Raw genomic sequence first — 14,913 nt, forward strand, 5'->3', positions numbered from 1 at the left:
GGCAGGAAGTGGGGCGTACGAGCGGAGTCCCGAGCGCCAGGATCAGTCCCGCACAAGTGACAGTTCGTCGTGCCGTCTCGCGGAGAAGCTTCTCCCGGGAGGTCCGTCACTGGAGGAGGAGGAATCCGGGCTCTAGACTCCCAGGGGAGTCTGCAATCGAGGCTGCGATCGAGGGAAATCGTGGAGAGAGTCGTCGCGGAAGGAGATGACCGTCGTGGAGGATCAGGCGTGAGGTCACGAATTATGGAGTCAGCGAGCCACCGCGACCTCCTCGGCAACGGTGGTGAACGCGCGCGTCTCCCCGTGGACCCCTCGTGACGACGTCGCACGCGCAACGCAACAGGCAGGCAGGCAGGTAGACATGCATCAGAACAGGCGGAAGAAGAAGCGGGTGAACTACGGCGTGAGGGCGGTCGAGGTGGTCCGCGGCGCGAAGGGCTACGGCTTCACGATATCGGGCCAGCAGCCGTGCATCCTCAGCTGCATCGTGCAGGGCAGCCCGGCGGAGGGCGCCGGCCTGCGCGCCGGCGACTACCTGGTGGCCGTCAACGGCCACAACGTCAGCAAGGTGCCGCACGACGACGTGGTGCAGCTGATCGGCAGCTCCAGGGGCGTCCTGCGGCTGCAGATCGCCGAGAACTACTACTCCGACTCCTCGGACGAGGAGGGCTTGGCCACGGTGAGATCCAAGCCCAAGTACGCGCACAAGCCGCGGGCCGCCGGCGCGGGCGCCCTCCAGCTGCAGTGCCGGGCGGCGAAGGTGGTCAGGGATCTGCAGAGCGGCGCGATGTTCCACACGGTCCCGGCCGGCCTGGTCCCAGCGCCCGACGTTAAGGACGTTCAGTACAATTACTCCGGCCTGCACTACCGCTGGAACATGACCAGTCCGCTCCCGCCGCCGCCGCCGCCGGTCTCCCACAAGCGCGACTCCGAGAAGATCGTGCACAGAACGGTCGTCGGTTATCTCGGCACTATCGACATACCGAATCAGTTACATCCGTCCTCTATGATGCAGGTACATTTCCGATACACTTGGAAATGAATTACGTAATAGTTTGTCGATTTAATTGTAAGTTTAATTGAACGAAGATTTAATTGTCAAATCAATGTCGGTAAGCATGTCACTCTGTGATATTTATTTTTGTGCTGTAGAATAATAATATAGAGAGATATAAGGTAAACGTATCAGTGGCTGAACGTGTATCTATAACTAAACAAGTACACAAAGATTTATTTTTAAATAATTTTCTTCATAATATTATAATTTAATTGTAATCTTTAAATGTTTTTACAATTAAATTTTGATATTATAATAAAAAAAGTATTTGACATTGATAAATTTTGTGTACGTGTTCAGATATAGATACATGTTCAGCCACTGGTACGTTTACCTTAATGGCGCGAAAACAATATGAATTTTCATTCTTGTTGCAGGTTTTGAGAAAGTGCATTAAAAGACTGAAGGCCGAGAAGCGAAATCCAACCACCGTCCTTCTCACCATTCACGTTGCCAACATTAAGCTCACGAATTCGGAGAATCGCATTATCGCCGAGTACCCCTCGTACCGGATAATATTCTGCAACTCCTTCTCCGAGCAGGACAAGCAGTATTTCGGGATATTAACCAAGTCCATGAGGAACACGGACGACATCGTCTCGAACTCGTGTCACGTTTTCACTATTTATTACAAGTTAATCGACCACGAAGTGCACTCCAGTGCGTGTAACGTGTTCGGATTTATGTGTACAAAGTCATCGGAGCTGAACGTCTGCCAGGAGTTTCCCGACAGTTGTACGAGCCTTATCGGTGCCATACAGACACTGTATATATCCGATTGCACGAACGGGGAGACGAATCCTTACAGCGAGGCACGCGTACGCCTGGACACCGCCTCTCCTCAGCCGAGCAACATCAGCACGTCGACCGCTCATTCGAGCAACAGTGATTCCGGTATTGGTTTCAAGGACGATTACGGCAGCTGCTCGGCTAAAAACCTGGCGAACGACTGCGAGCGAAGAAGACAATACTCCAATATGCAATATAGGGTACTTTCTAAATTAATCCATTTCGTTAATATGCTATCTCTCTACTTTATCAATTCTGTAATTAGATTTTTCGTTAAATTTACCGTCTGTGATCTGATTGTGAGCGACGCTAAAAATATATCTTTAAATCATTAGGATATGTAAGGCAAAAGTATGCAAGTTTTGTTCGACGAAATTTATTTTATAATTTCAACATAAATTTAGTATACATTTTGAAATTCCAAATACTCGTTAGAGATACTTTTAATAATTAAAATATAATTTAAAATTTACTGTATTTTTTATTTTTTTATTATATCTTAAAAAATATATATATAATCAAAATTCGTCAAAAGTATATTAAAAGCGGCTTATCACTTAGTTTATTCTATAATATTCTGTTACTATAATATTCTGCTGTTACGTTCCTGGCTCACGGATAATTTATTTACAGAATGTAAGCGCGCGATTACCCAAAGAACCTGTCAATGAGGCTGCGGGACACCGATTGACAGTTCGCGCGACCTCGGAGGCCAGATTGTGGAGCGAGGAGCTAAAATTCGATTTCTCTAAAGGTAACTCGTGGCACTCCGGGAAATGGCAGTGATGCGGCAAAAATCACGTTTCCCGCGATAATTTTTAGGATTCCGGTTTTTCTTTCTTCTTCGAGGAATTCTATTCGAAATTGGGGACGGAATTCCCTTAACTTCGGGTTTAACCAGCGCGAATGTAGCAGCAGTGATGGTGGGGAGCTACGAAATGCGCTTTTTCACAGAGATGCGGCACGTGGCGGGGAGTGGGGAGGGTACGACCACCACCTGCGCCGGAACATCTGCCCCTGCTGCGACGGCACGACCCATGTTGGCCAGTACGTCCGTTGGATCCCTCGCGTCCGTTTGTACCGCAGCGTTGCTCGACGGGATCGAGGACGCCGCGGAGTCGTCTAAACTGGCGTCGACGGAGGGACTGAAGCGTCTCATGGACACCACGAACAACAAGCTCAGCCCGAAGGTGTACTGCGGCCAGGTCACGAAGTCGCTGGTCCACAGCTTGGAGGACATCAATTCCAGCATGGAGTACGCGCGGCCGCCCTACTGTCACTCGTATTCCGGCAAGTCCGACAAGCCTCGTCCTTGGGGAAGTCTGCAGGAGATACGGAATTTTCGCAGCAGCGCCTCGGACAATTGCATAGTAAGAGAATCTTGTTTCAATTTGATGAATAGCTCTTAGAAAATTTCTATTTCGGTTTCGTCGATGTATACATAAATTTGTCCCTTCGAGAAGCGAGATGCCAATCAATTTGCGTTTTCTGACATTTTCGCAAGTGGCATTATAATAATCAATAATTTTTTAGAAGTCGAAGTCTTTTCTCAATTTACGAAAAACGAGAAGTGAATTCTGAACATGTATCTACAGTTAAATATTTTTTGGAATGCATTTATTTACTTTTATTTTGCATCACTTTTGTAATTCATAGTAACGTTTTTCATTTAGAAGTTTAAGGAAGTCTTTTCGATTTTATAATTGCATCACTAAGCATTCTTAGAGAAAATCATATTCCACATGTTTCTAATCATTTAATTTATCATTATATATTATCTAAATTGCCGGCAGCAACCGGCGTTTTTTATGTCAATTAGCGAAATGTACGCGAGAGATCGCATCTTTCCCCCTCGTTTCTCACGAGTTCTGATTACTTCCGAAAAACGCGTGCATTAACCACGGGGTAGCATTAACATGCACCCGTAGGATTTGTCGTCGCGAACGATTTCCGGTTCCTCTCTCGTGTACTCGTTATTCACGGCCGCGTCATCGTTTCCTGCCTCTGATTTGCGCTCGTGCAACACAGGCAAGGGTCAAGTGAAAACGAAACAGCCAGAAACCAGATCGGCCTTTCAGTGCGTAGAACGCGTTCCCGCGTTTTACTTACGCCACACGCTCTCGCATGTACGATCGCTTTATTTGGCATACAAGCGTACAATCTGCTTCTAGGAATGAGATTATAAACTGATGCAATAGATACTGCTCGTCGTCAAGTCAGGCTCGTAAGTGCAAATTTGCACGGGATGTCCCGGCGGTCGTGTATTTCCTCTCTGCAGACCCTCCGACGGATTCAAAGTGAGCATCAAATCATGCTAATCGGAAGATTGATTCAAAATTAATTGATTCTTTTTTCTTATAATTTGGAATGTTAATTAAATTCTTTGATCAAAATCTTAAAGTCTGAATTAACAGTTTGTTCCATGTTAACGGAGACGTAAAAATGGAAATCGCAGATTTGCAATTTTCCCGCGATTACACACGAAAAATAATAGACAAGAGTATTTAATATCCCGAATATCTGTAAGACAGCGACAAGCTGAAATTAACATAACAATTCTTGAGTTCGCAAAATGATATGAATTAGTCAAATTATTGTAATGGGATTGAAGAGAATTGAGTCGCTAAAACTTAAATTTGTACGCTGGCGCAGAGTTGAAAATAGTTCTCAACACGTACGTTGCAATGCCTAAGTAACAATGTCTAAGTAACGCTAAGAAGAAACGTTCCCGCGAACTGAGGTTGATGCACCGCCTTTAGGTGCATGAATAGATCTTACGATGATAGATGCAGGGTCGGTCGCACAGAAGCGATATCCATTCCTCACTCGCTTTGAATTTGCAAATTTCTCTCATGATACTTATCACAATCTTTATTAGTATGTATCGTTGAAAAATATCTTAGATATCATTCCTCTCATTAACATTGAATCGTACTGTTTAAATAGAAAGTTGAAAAGCTGACAGCTTGTATAAAATTAATTGTCGATTTCATTTGAAGAATTGTTGGAAAAGCGCTAATAATTTATCCTTAAGGTAAGGTTTTTTTTACGTATCTTGTTGCGTTAATTTCTTTTTGTTAATTATGCAAATCTGTCACGGATAACTCCATTCACTTGTACCTCGCTCCTCATCGCCAGACTTTAATCGATCCGTATTTCACAGCTCATTTAAAATATCCAACCACCAGTCCGCTTCTGCATTCACGGATGCCCTTCCGACCGTGTGGGCATCCCCTGCATGCGGCCCTGCGTAGATGTTAAAACGAGGTTGAACGATAGAGTTCGTCGGTGGAGACAGAGAGGGAAAGGCCGTGACGCGGGCCCGTTGTAGTGGTAATGGTGGTGATGGTGATGGTGGTGGTGGCGATGGGAGCGGAAGAGGCGCGGGGCGAGTGACGGGTCGACGATGAGAATGAATCAGTCGAGAGCGGCGTCGAGGGAGAGGCGAAGAGACGTCGAGGGAAAAGGAGGGAAGGAGTGACCGAGAGAGATAGGGAGGGAAGTGGGCCTTGTTCGAAGCGTAAAGTGGCCTCAGCCTCGGCGTCGTAACACGCCGGGACGAGCAACGCGGTAGTAGCCGTGTAGCGCACGGTGTGTGCGGTTGCGGACGATGTTGCGGACGATTGCGTTATTCCAGGTATCTCGTTAACGCCGCCGTTAGCAGCAGGCTCGTAGAGCGTGCTCCTGCGACGTGTCACGTCGCGTCAAGGCACGTCACGTCACGCCGTATAGTGCCAAGGCAACGGTCGAGTTCGCGAGTCCGCGCCGCGTTGCACGGCGATGCCCGATCGTCGCGGCCGCGCTGGGCGGAGCCCTCGTTATTACACAAGCGAATCGCCCGTTTAGCTCTCGTCGCCGATCGACGTTGTTGTCGTCGCTCGAATCCGCGCCGGGGTATGCGCGATTGTCGTCCGGTGCATATGCGTCGTCCCGGCAGGCTGATAAATGACGTTGCCGCCGCCGCCGCCGCCGTCGACGTGCAAACGCGCGGCCCGCGAGCGTGACATGGATGCGCTGGCGAAATCGGTGCGTAGAAAAAAGGAGCACGGGCAGGTTTGCCCGGGGTGTTCGGGCGTGCATCGCGGACGCTGTCGCATGCGGCACGTCCCGCTGCCGTCCCGGCAATTCCTCGGTGACGCATCGCTCGGCAAGTTTGGATTGGATCCGTGTTTGGGAAAAGTTCCGCCGTCTGTCGTAAGTTTGCGAGTCAGCGTTGAATAGGTCGAGATTGCGGTAAAACGGCGTCTACAGTGAGACTTCAGATTTAAGAAAATTCACCGGTCATGTGTCTATTTCTACCAATGTAGATTAATTTAAATCTCGGTTTAATTCACTGTTTACCTTCTTCTAATTTTTAGAACTGGAAAAAGATACAAAATAAGTTAAACCGAGAGTTAAAGTTAATCTACATTGGTAGAAACGAAGTATAGTCGATTATTTATCTCACGTAAGAGACTAGCCGTAGGAAATGGATTTCAACTATTTCGCTTGCGGACTTACTCTACGCCCTTTTTTACACCGAAAAACCAGCTTACTCCTTAATCTATTACTGCTGCTGTCCATTGTAGACGCCGCTTTACGGTTACTTCCATCAATGTAAGTTTAACTTTAATCTCAGTTTAATTTACTCTTCATCTTTTTTTTTTAATTCTTAAAACTAGAGACAGATGAAGAGAGTTAAGTTGAAGCGAAGTTAAAGTTAATCTATATTGGTAGAAATAAAAATTGTTGTAATCGCTGCATAACTGAGCGCACAGGCAGGAAAAGCTCGTTTGCAGGAAATGCGCGTTTATAAAACGTTTCGTTTATTTTATAAAATATTCGAGGCGTGTTTATATATATTAAACAAGTTTATATATATATTAAACAGGTTTAACAGAAATTCCGTCTCACGCAGGATGTCCTTCTTCGGCTGCATTAAATTTGACAACCCTGTATGCCGGACGATTAAGTAATAAAGTGAGCGAATATAGGAGAGGTCAAAGTGAACATAAATCAACATCGCACGTTACATCTCCGACGGACGGCTTCGGTAACGCCGTCAGAAACAACGGGAACAAATCCACGGGAGATAAAATCATCGACCGTAAAGAGTGCGATAATCGCGATTCCTTTTAATTAAAAGCCCAGGCCGGCTTTTGCCGATTAATTCTTCATTAACGTCCTCTCCGCCGGCGGTGAACGGCGCCGCTGACGCGACTTGTTTCCTTAATTATCGGTAATCACGGGCTTCGGGAGCACTCGTGAGCTCATAGCGGCGGCGGCGACGACGACGACGACTCATGTTTGTCTTCGTTTAAAGCCGCATTCCTCGAACCGTCCGAGATGTCACGAACATCTTAACTTCCTCCTTGTCAACCGGAACGTTTGCCGCGTGTCGCGACTGTTATCTTCCTTGAATATCTTGTCGGGGTGTCATTTAAGTCGCTCGTCTAGTCACACACCGTAATGCCAATTGAGGAAAAATCGTACGTGGGAAGATGAAATTGCGCGTTGGTTCTGCACACGTATGCAGGGAGAACGGGGAAAGGGGATGGGAAAAACGGAGCACGCGAGCCGAGAGCGCGATTCAAGAAAGCGTTTTCTCATAGCGCGCACCTGTTGCATGCACGACAGGTGCTGAACTGCAAAGGCTGCTCGGAATGCGCCGGAGTAAATATTAGAATCTTTCTCTCTCTCTCGGAGAGACTTCGCGATATAATGGGATATAATAGGAGAATCGCGATATAATAGGAGAAATAGAATCGCAAATGGGGATCGTGCGATTGTGCGTTACAATAATGTTGACCAACTAACGGCAATTATGCAACGATAGAACGCTATGAATTATCAATACGCCACTTACTTCAAAAGCATATTTCTATATCCACATTCTGTCATATTATCGAAAGAATCCTTCAGTTGGAAAAATTGATAATAATTGATACAGAAAATGTGCAATTTAAGGGGGGGGGGAGGAAATATGTAATTGTATCAATTTGCTGACTTTCTTTAATATTAGATATCTTGTTAATTAGACCACAAGAGAAAATTTTAACAACACGATTTACATGAGATGAAAGTAGTAAAGAAATTGAATTTTTTAATTTAGGCAGAATATTTGTGCTCATTTATCGTAACATATTTAAAACAATGTTTTATTTATTTTTTAAGTTTGTCTTATCAATGAAATGTGTATCCATTGCAGTACGGTAGTACCGAGTCTTGTGACAAGAACAGCGACTGTAAAGGAGTGCACACGTGGGCGAATGGATTTGAAAAGTTGTTGGAGGATCCAAAGGGCTTGCAAACGTTCGCTGTGAGTAGCGCGCGATTCCTCTTCGTGTACGTTAAATGTTACATGCAATGTGCAACTACTGAACGCATTTGATCTTATTCAAGGAATTTCTCAAGAAGGAGTTTAGTCACGAAAATATATATTTTTGGGCTGCTTGTGAGAGATATAAAGATACTAAAGACGCTGCTACGCGCCGTCGATTAGCTTGTCAGATATATCAGCGCCATTTGTCGAGTACAGCCGCCGAGCCAGTAAACGTTGATAGTCATGCGTCAGGACAAATTACCCAAGAATTACTCGACGAAGCGCCCGCGGATTTATTTTTGCAGGTACGCATGCTATTGAAAACTTGTGATTTTTATTCTGAAAAAAAAAAAAAGAAACGAATGTTTCACGATAGTTTATTTTTATAGAAAATAAAAATGTTACATTGCTGAATCTTTCAAAATATTTTTTTCTTGATGCACTTGATCATATGATGAATATCTCTCTGCGAATTTTATTACATGTCAAATGATTGCTATTATTGTCTCTTAGGCTCAGAAACAAGTATTCAACCTGATGAAGTTCGACAGTTACCCGAGATTCTTAAGATCGGAACTTTATCGCGCCTGCTTGGAAGCGGGGAGTGCCGTTGTTGATACAGAAGACTGTGATCTACATCTTACGAGTTCGCCTAGTGTAAAATTAAAGAAGAGCCACTCCGATGCGGAGGATCGTTGTCGAAAGTCGCTTCTTCCATGGAATAGGAAAAATAGGTAAAATTATTTTTATTTTTCTGTCGGATAAGCGAAAACGTTTTTGCTCATGCAATGTGTATTTTATTTCATTTTTGCTGACTTTATTTTGCAGATCTAAATCGAAGGATCGCGGCGAATCCGAGTACAACAAAGCGCCTAGCCGAAGTGAGACTATATATAAAAGCTTTACAGTTATTAAGAGAGAAACGGAGGGTAACAATAATGAAGACAGCGTGTCGATATCCAGTAGTCGGTCGTCCTTAGCGTCGTGGGATTTGGCGTTACGGCAGTCGTTTACTAAAGTAAGTATTATTGCAACTAATGCAGCAACCCGATAATGACGTTTTAAAAATAAAATGGTCATCGAATCCCGATGATAGGATCGTCATTCTTTTGTAACTGAGTTAAAGACTGTATGAATTGTATTGTGCCAGTATTGAAATGAAACCTACGTTTAATTCTTGATAAATCTCTCTTTAGTTGCATATTGAGTTATTTTAACGAGTGTTGTGTGTAAATCTACTTTGTAGAGAGTGCTTTTGGTGATACACTTTTTTGAGGAGGTTATTATTGTACATGTACTGTAGTAATCAGGTGAAAGAGTAGTACGTTGCAATTAATCCACTAAGATATATCAGCTGCCGTAGAATAGATTTAATTCAAGATTATAACTTGCTGTAAACGTTTTTTTTTTGTCAAGTAGATTTTTAAACTTGAGTATCGCAAAACAGTATCAGGCCATTTTGTCAAACTCACATATAGATTCTGAAGTGCACGTAAAAGTTTACATGTCAATCTATGTATACGTGAGCGAATGTGTGTTCACTTGTAGTCTGTATCGTCTTGCGATGGGCAAACGAACGAAAAGAGAGACGCTCGCAGCAAATGTACGGGTTTATGTCGAGTCATATTGCCTGATGGATCCACTACTGTAGTGACAACCAGCCAAACCGAGAGCATTAAAGACGTGGTTACGCGTCTCCTTGATAAGCGGGCTCTACGATTTTCTAACTATGATGTTCTGATACTAGCAACAGATGAGGTTTGTGCTGCCTTCTGTTTAACCGAATGCAAGCTTTACGAGAAATATTGGTCCATCTAATGCACGCACTTTTGCTTTTTTTTTTGCATTATAATGCATAAATAGAGTTTATCTTTTTCTTTTTATTTTATTTTATATTAGCTTGCACGAAGTAAATGTCTAATGGGAAATGCAGTTTTTGTTTATTATTTTATCTATAGTCTACAATTTGGTGACGGAAAAGATAAAAGTTATTTTATTGTGTCTTGTAAGAATGCAAGTAAAAATATCTTGTTATGCACATATTCTCATATCTCAATCATCATATTCTTACTGAAATTATTGCAGTAATGACTATCCGTTCTGTAATGTATTATTATATTTTTGCAGATGGTGGACACGAAGTGTTTTTCGTCAGTATTAGCAGGCCAGGAAGTGGAGGTCGTCCTCACAAAAGTCTTAAAAGTAGAATTACCCTCGCGAAGGATAATAAGCGTTATCGCCCACAAGGGTAAAACTCTGAAAGAAGTTTTGAGACCTCTTCTAAATAAATATGGCTTCAATTTAGACTTGATTAGTATTTGGAGCGAAGGCCGTTGTATTCCTATGGATATTACGGCTATTAATGCTCCTACGCGCATTATCGTAGTGGCGAATGAAGAAGGTTAGTGCATACACATGTAAAATGTTATAAAATACTTAATAATAAATTATTTAGATAATTATTAATTATTTAAATAATTATTTATAATTAATTTAAATCGATTTAAAAGAATCAAAACTAATTGAATGTTATTGTTTTACAGATTTTCAACGGGAGTTGCATACCGCCAAGTATTTAGACGAAGTGCCACACGTACAGCCAACTCTGGATGAAATTACTAATAAAGTATTTGAGGAGCTTCTGGTTGGGAAAAGTAGAAATAAGTATCAGTATAGTGAAGGGTCATGTAAGGTAAGCATAATTTAAAAAGCAATCTTCTATTATATATGCAATTTTTTTTATCGTATAACAAATTACTTTTAATATTACTTTTGTATTTTTTTAGTCGGATGATCAACGTTCGGAGGGTTCTTCTATATTATCTAGCAAATTCTTTCTTCGAGATTCAACAATTCACGGAAAGAAAAAGGTAAATATATTCAACATGTTCATATCTTTTCAATTAAGAAGTTTAGTTTGTGTATATACGTGACTTACTTCTGGTACTTATTTTTCTTGTTTAAGGTGAAATCTAAATGTTGCAATACAAGTGAAAAGGGTAATACAAACGACTGCATACACGAGGGAGCGCCCATTAAATCCCAGCCACCACTTATCGCAAAGTGGCGTAATGGCGTAAAATTGCAGCTTCCGGGCAGATTTGACGGGGATGGTAAGAATCATACATATATATAATATATATTTCTCTTTTACGTAAGATTTCTTATAATTTATGGAATTAGATTTTGAACAGTTCACTTTAAACATATAATTATAAAAATATTTAATAAAAGAAATTACTAATCTGTCAGAAATGTCTGAATCTTATCGTTTAAAATAACGATTTATTTAAATCATCTTATTTACATAAGATTTCTTATAATTTACAGAATTAGATTTTGAACAGTTCACTTTAAACATATAATTGTAAAATATTGTATTTAATATAAAAAATTATTAATTTATCAGAAATGTCTGAATCTTATCGTTTAAAATAACGATTTATTTAAATCATCCTCTTTTACATAAGATTTCTTATAATTTACGGAATTAGATTTTGCACAGTTCACTTTAAACATATAATTATAAAAATATTTAATATAAAAAATTATTAATCTGTCAGAAATGTCTGAATCTTACCGTTTAAAATAATGATTTATTTAAATCATCCTCTTTTACATAAGATTTCTTATAATTTTCGGAATTAGATTTTGCACAGTTCACTTTAAACATATAATTGTAAAAATATTTAATATAAACAATTTTTAATCTGTCAGAAACGTCTGAATTTTATCGTTTAAAATAATGATTTATTTAAATCATCCTTTTTTACATAAGATTTCTTATAATTTACGGAATTAGATTTTGAAAAGTTCACTTAAAACGTATAATTATAAAAATATTTAATATAAAAAATTATTAATCAGAAATGTCTGAATCTTATTGTTTAAAATAATGATTTATTTAAATCATCCTCTTTTACATAAGATTTCTTATAATTTATGGAATTAGATTTTGAACAGTTCACTCAAAACGTATAATTATAAAAATATTTAATATAAAAAATTATTAATCAGAAATGTCTGAATCTTATTGTTTAAAATAACGATTTATTTAAATCATAACTATTTTTTTTTGTAGAGTTATACGAGGGATTGAAACGGGCGCAAAGATCGAGATTGGAGGACCAGAGAGGGACGGAAATCAACTTTGAACTACCAGATTTTTTAAAGGTACAGTCACACATGTGCGTCGCATCTGAAACATTCAATTTATTCCATTTTATCTTCCATTGGGATTTATAGCCAACTATAATACTTTATTAGTTAATTTCATCCAGAGTTGGCAGTAGAGATTTATACGTGTGCATAAACGTAGACTTTTATATCATTCGAATGTATTTCGATTCTTAAAAGTTACGAAATTTCTGATCAGAACAAGGAGAACGGGAAACCATCGGATTCTAACAAGATGCGAAGGAGTCGGGTGGTGTCGGCCAATTGCGAGGGCACCTCGAAGTTTTACGACTCCGGCGAGGATAAGCAGAGCAGCAGCGGATACGAGTATCCCGCGCACGTGACGAACGGAGTCGCGAACGAACGATTCTCGGCCTTGGTTAATAACACTACCGAGCCTTTAAGCAAGTGCCTTGACAATTCGTTCACGCTGGACGGCGACAGGACATTGGTGGACGGGGATCAGACGATCATCGAGAACGGTGCTGATTCCCCGTCGAAGAGCCCGCACTCAGGAAGTTACGGGGGCGCGGATGCGTCGCACGCGAAACTGTCGAAACCTCCGCCGCTACCGCCGAAGCCCAAGAATCTTGTCGTGAACGTGGTGAAAAGCGGATACATCGCGTCCCCGAAAACTCTGCAGAGGGCTAACCATGTGATCGAATGAGAACACAATCGAACACTGTGTAAAGAGAAAGATATTTTTTAGTTAACGTATAACTTAACGTCTCGTTTTTAGCGTAGCGTTTCATGTGATGCCACGATCAACCGTTTGAATACGATACAGTACGATACCTGAGTTTTTTTTTTAATTTAATTCATTTATTATGAATTATCAGAAGGGATGGAACTCCGTGCCGGAGTTTATATCTGGACGGAGGATACAGGGCAACATGATTAATCGTATTCCCTTATTATGCATTGTTCTATCATATATTCACACACATTCCGCAACTTAGATTTTATTTCGAAAACGTTGTGTCCTGTCTGTGCCTTGATTCTAGAAAGCTATAGTACGTAAATTTTATGTATTTTAATGAAATATGATTTTTTTTTTAAGGATATTTTTCTTTTATGTCTTATGCATGCACTTGATGAAATATGATTTTTTTTAAAGGATATTTTTCTTTTATTTCTTTTATGCATGCACTTGTTTTATTGAAATTAAAAAATTGGTATTTTTTAATTTTTTTAAAATTTGGATGACACGTGGTGTAAAAGTTGATTTATAACTCGTGAGTTTCAATTCGGGTTCCAATCCATATTGGATTGGAACCCGGTATGCCTCGGTTTTAAAAGAGATTGGAAAATTAATAGAGTTATAAGTGAAGGAGTACGAGGTGACAACGATAATCCGTTGCGCGAGCCTATATCTTTCGATAAGATAGGAGATTATATTTTTAACTATTTTTTTATTTATTTTTTATTTATCGTTTAGTAATATTGCTGAATAACGATAGCATTCTAGAATCAGATTAGATATAATAATGATAAACGTATATACATGACATATATATATATATTTTATATATTCGATGTTTCTTCACGAATTCATTTTTGACCAGAGAAAAGTCCAGGTGACGACAATCTATGCGCTTATTAGGTGATTATATAGGAACAAATGTTAATAAAAAGAATTAGGTATGTGCTCTCCCGAAGGGGAGCATGGTAGGATAAAGTAAAAGGGGACGATCTATTTTCAGTATTTCGAATAACTTTATTCATTAGGTATAATTTCCAAAGGGATTTCAAAGGGACGTCCTAATTTTAATAAATCTATTACGCACGCTGGAAGAAAGAAAAATGTACGTGCGTCGCGCTTTGTAAACGGAAGATACTCATCGTAGAGTTGAATTGTGCGAAATTATTTATATATCGTATCGGTGGGGCATCCTCTAATCGCGAACATGCTAATACATTATATTATACGATTGTCTGAATTAGGCAAACTAATAAATTTTTTAAATTTTAAAGGAAAGTCTCTATATACACTTCGACCATTGTACCGTCTTTAATCCTCTTTCACGTTGCTAAAGACAACAAAAAGAACACCATTCTCCTTGCGTTATCCTTTACGTTTCTCGCAATTTTAAGAAATTAATTATTTAGTAACTGGCTTTTACATATAATGTCTGTGATTTTGTAATGCATTATTGAAGTACAAATTCGAAGTGCTATAGATGGCTCATTGGAGCGATTGCTTGTCAATCGAAGAGTTCGATCTGGGACTTGCTTTCCTCAAATATTAACATTTTTAGTCATGTTCGATTGATGTTCGTTAAATCGTTATAATTTAATTATTGTGCACAAAGATCTTGGCAAGCAGAGTCCTGTATTACTCGTTGAGTACGCGCAAACATTTCCGGAAGTTCGAATTAGCACCGTTAGATGGTGCTGATTTGCAATTTCCTACAATTCCCACAGTGACCTGCATTCCACGCGTCATTTGGGCTTAGCGCCTTTTAGCGAATCTACGGATTCGAGCACAATACACGAGCGGATTTACACGCATTGACATAAAAGAAGGTATATGCTCCATTTACATTCATACGTTTTTGCGAGCGGTACGTAAGTGTTTGAGGAAAGAAAT

At 40.5% G+C, this 14,913-nt stretch overlaps 1 protein-coding gene across 1 annotated transcript; it reads left to right on the top strand.

Annotated features, from left to right (window-relative positions):
• Positions 1-346: 346 nt before the first annotated feature.
• LOC105462418 (regulator of G-protein signaling loco) lies at positions 347-13,414 on the top strand. The gene is made up of 15 exons (XM_011708988.1): positions 347-1,015; positions 1,435-2,046; positions 2,480-2,600; positions 2,801-3,216; positions 8,034-8,144; positions 8,228-8,452; positions 8,661-8,881; positions 8,976-9,165; positions 9,696-9,905; positions 10,275-10,548; positions 10,691-10,839; positions 10,934-11,017; positions 11,113-11,260; positions 12,229-12,320; positions 12,523-13,414. The coding sequence occupies exons 1-15, from the start codon at positions 362-364 to the stop codon at positions 12,988-12,990; spliced, it is 3,975 nt and encodes a 1,324-aa protein (XP_011707290.1). The 5' UTR covers positions 347-361; the 3' UTR covers positions 12,991-13,414.
• Positions 13,415-14,913: the final 1,499 nt, after the last annotated feature.

The sequence above is a fragment of the Wasmannia auropunctata genome, unplaced genomic scaffold (genome assembly GCF_000956235.1).
Source record: "Wasmannia auropunctata unplaced genomic scaffold, wasmannia.A_1.0 LD336099.1, whole genome shotgun sequence".
NCBI lineage: Eukaryota > Metazoa > Arthropoda > Insecta > Hymenoptera > Formicidae > Wasmannia > Wasmannia auropunctata.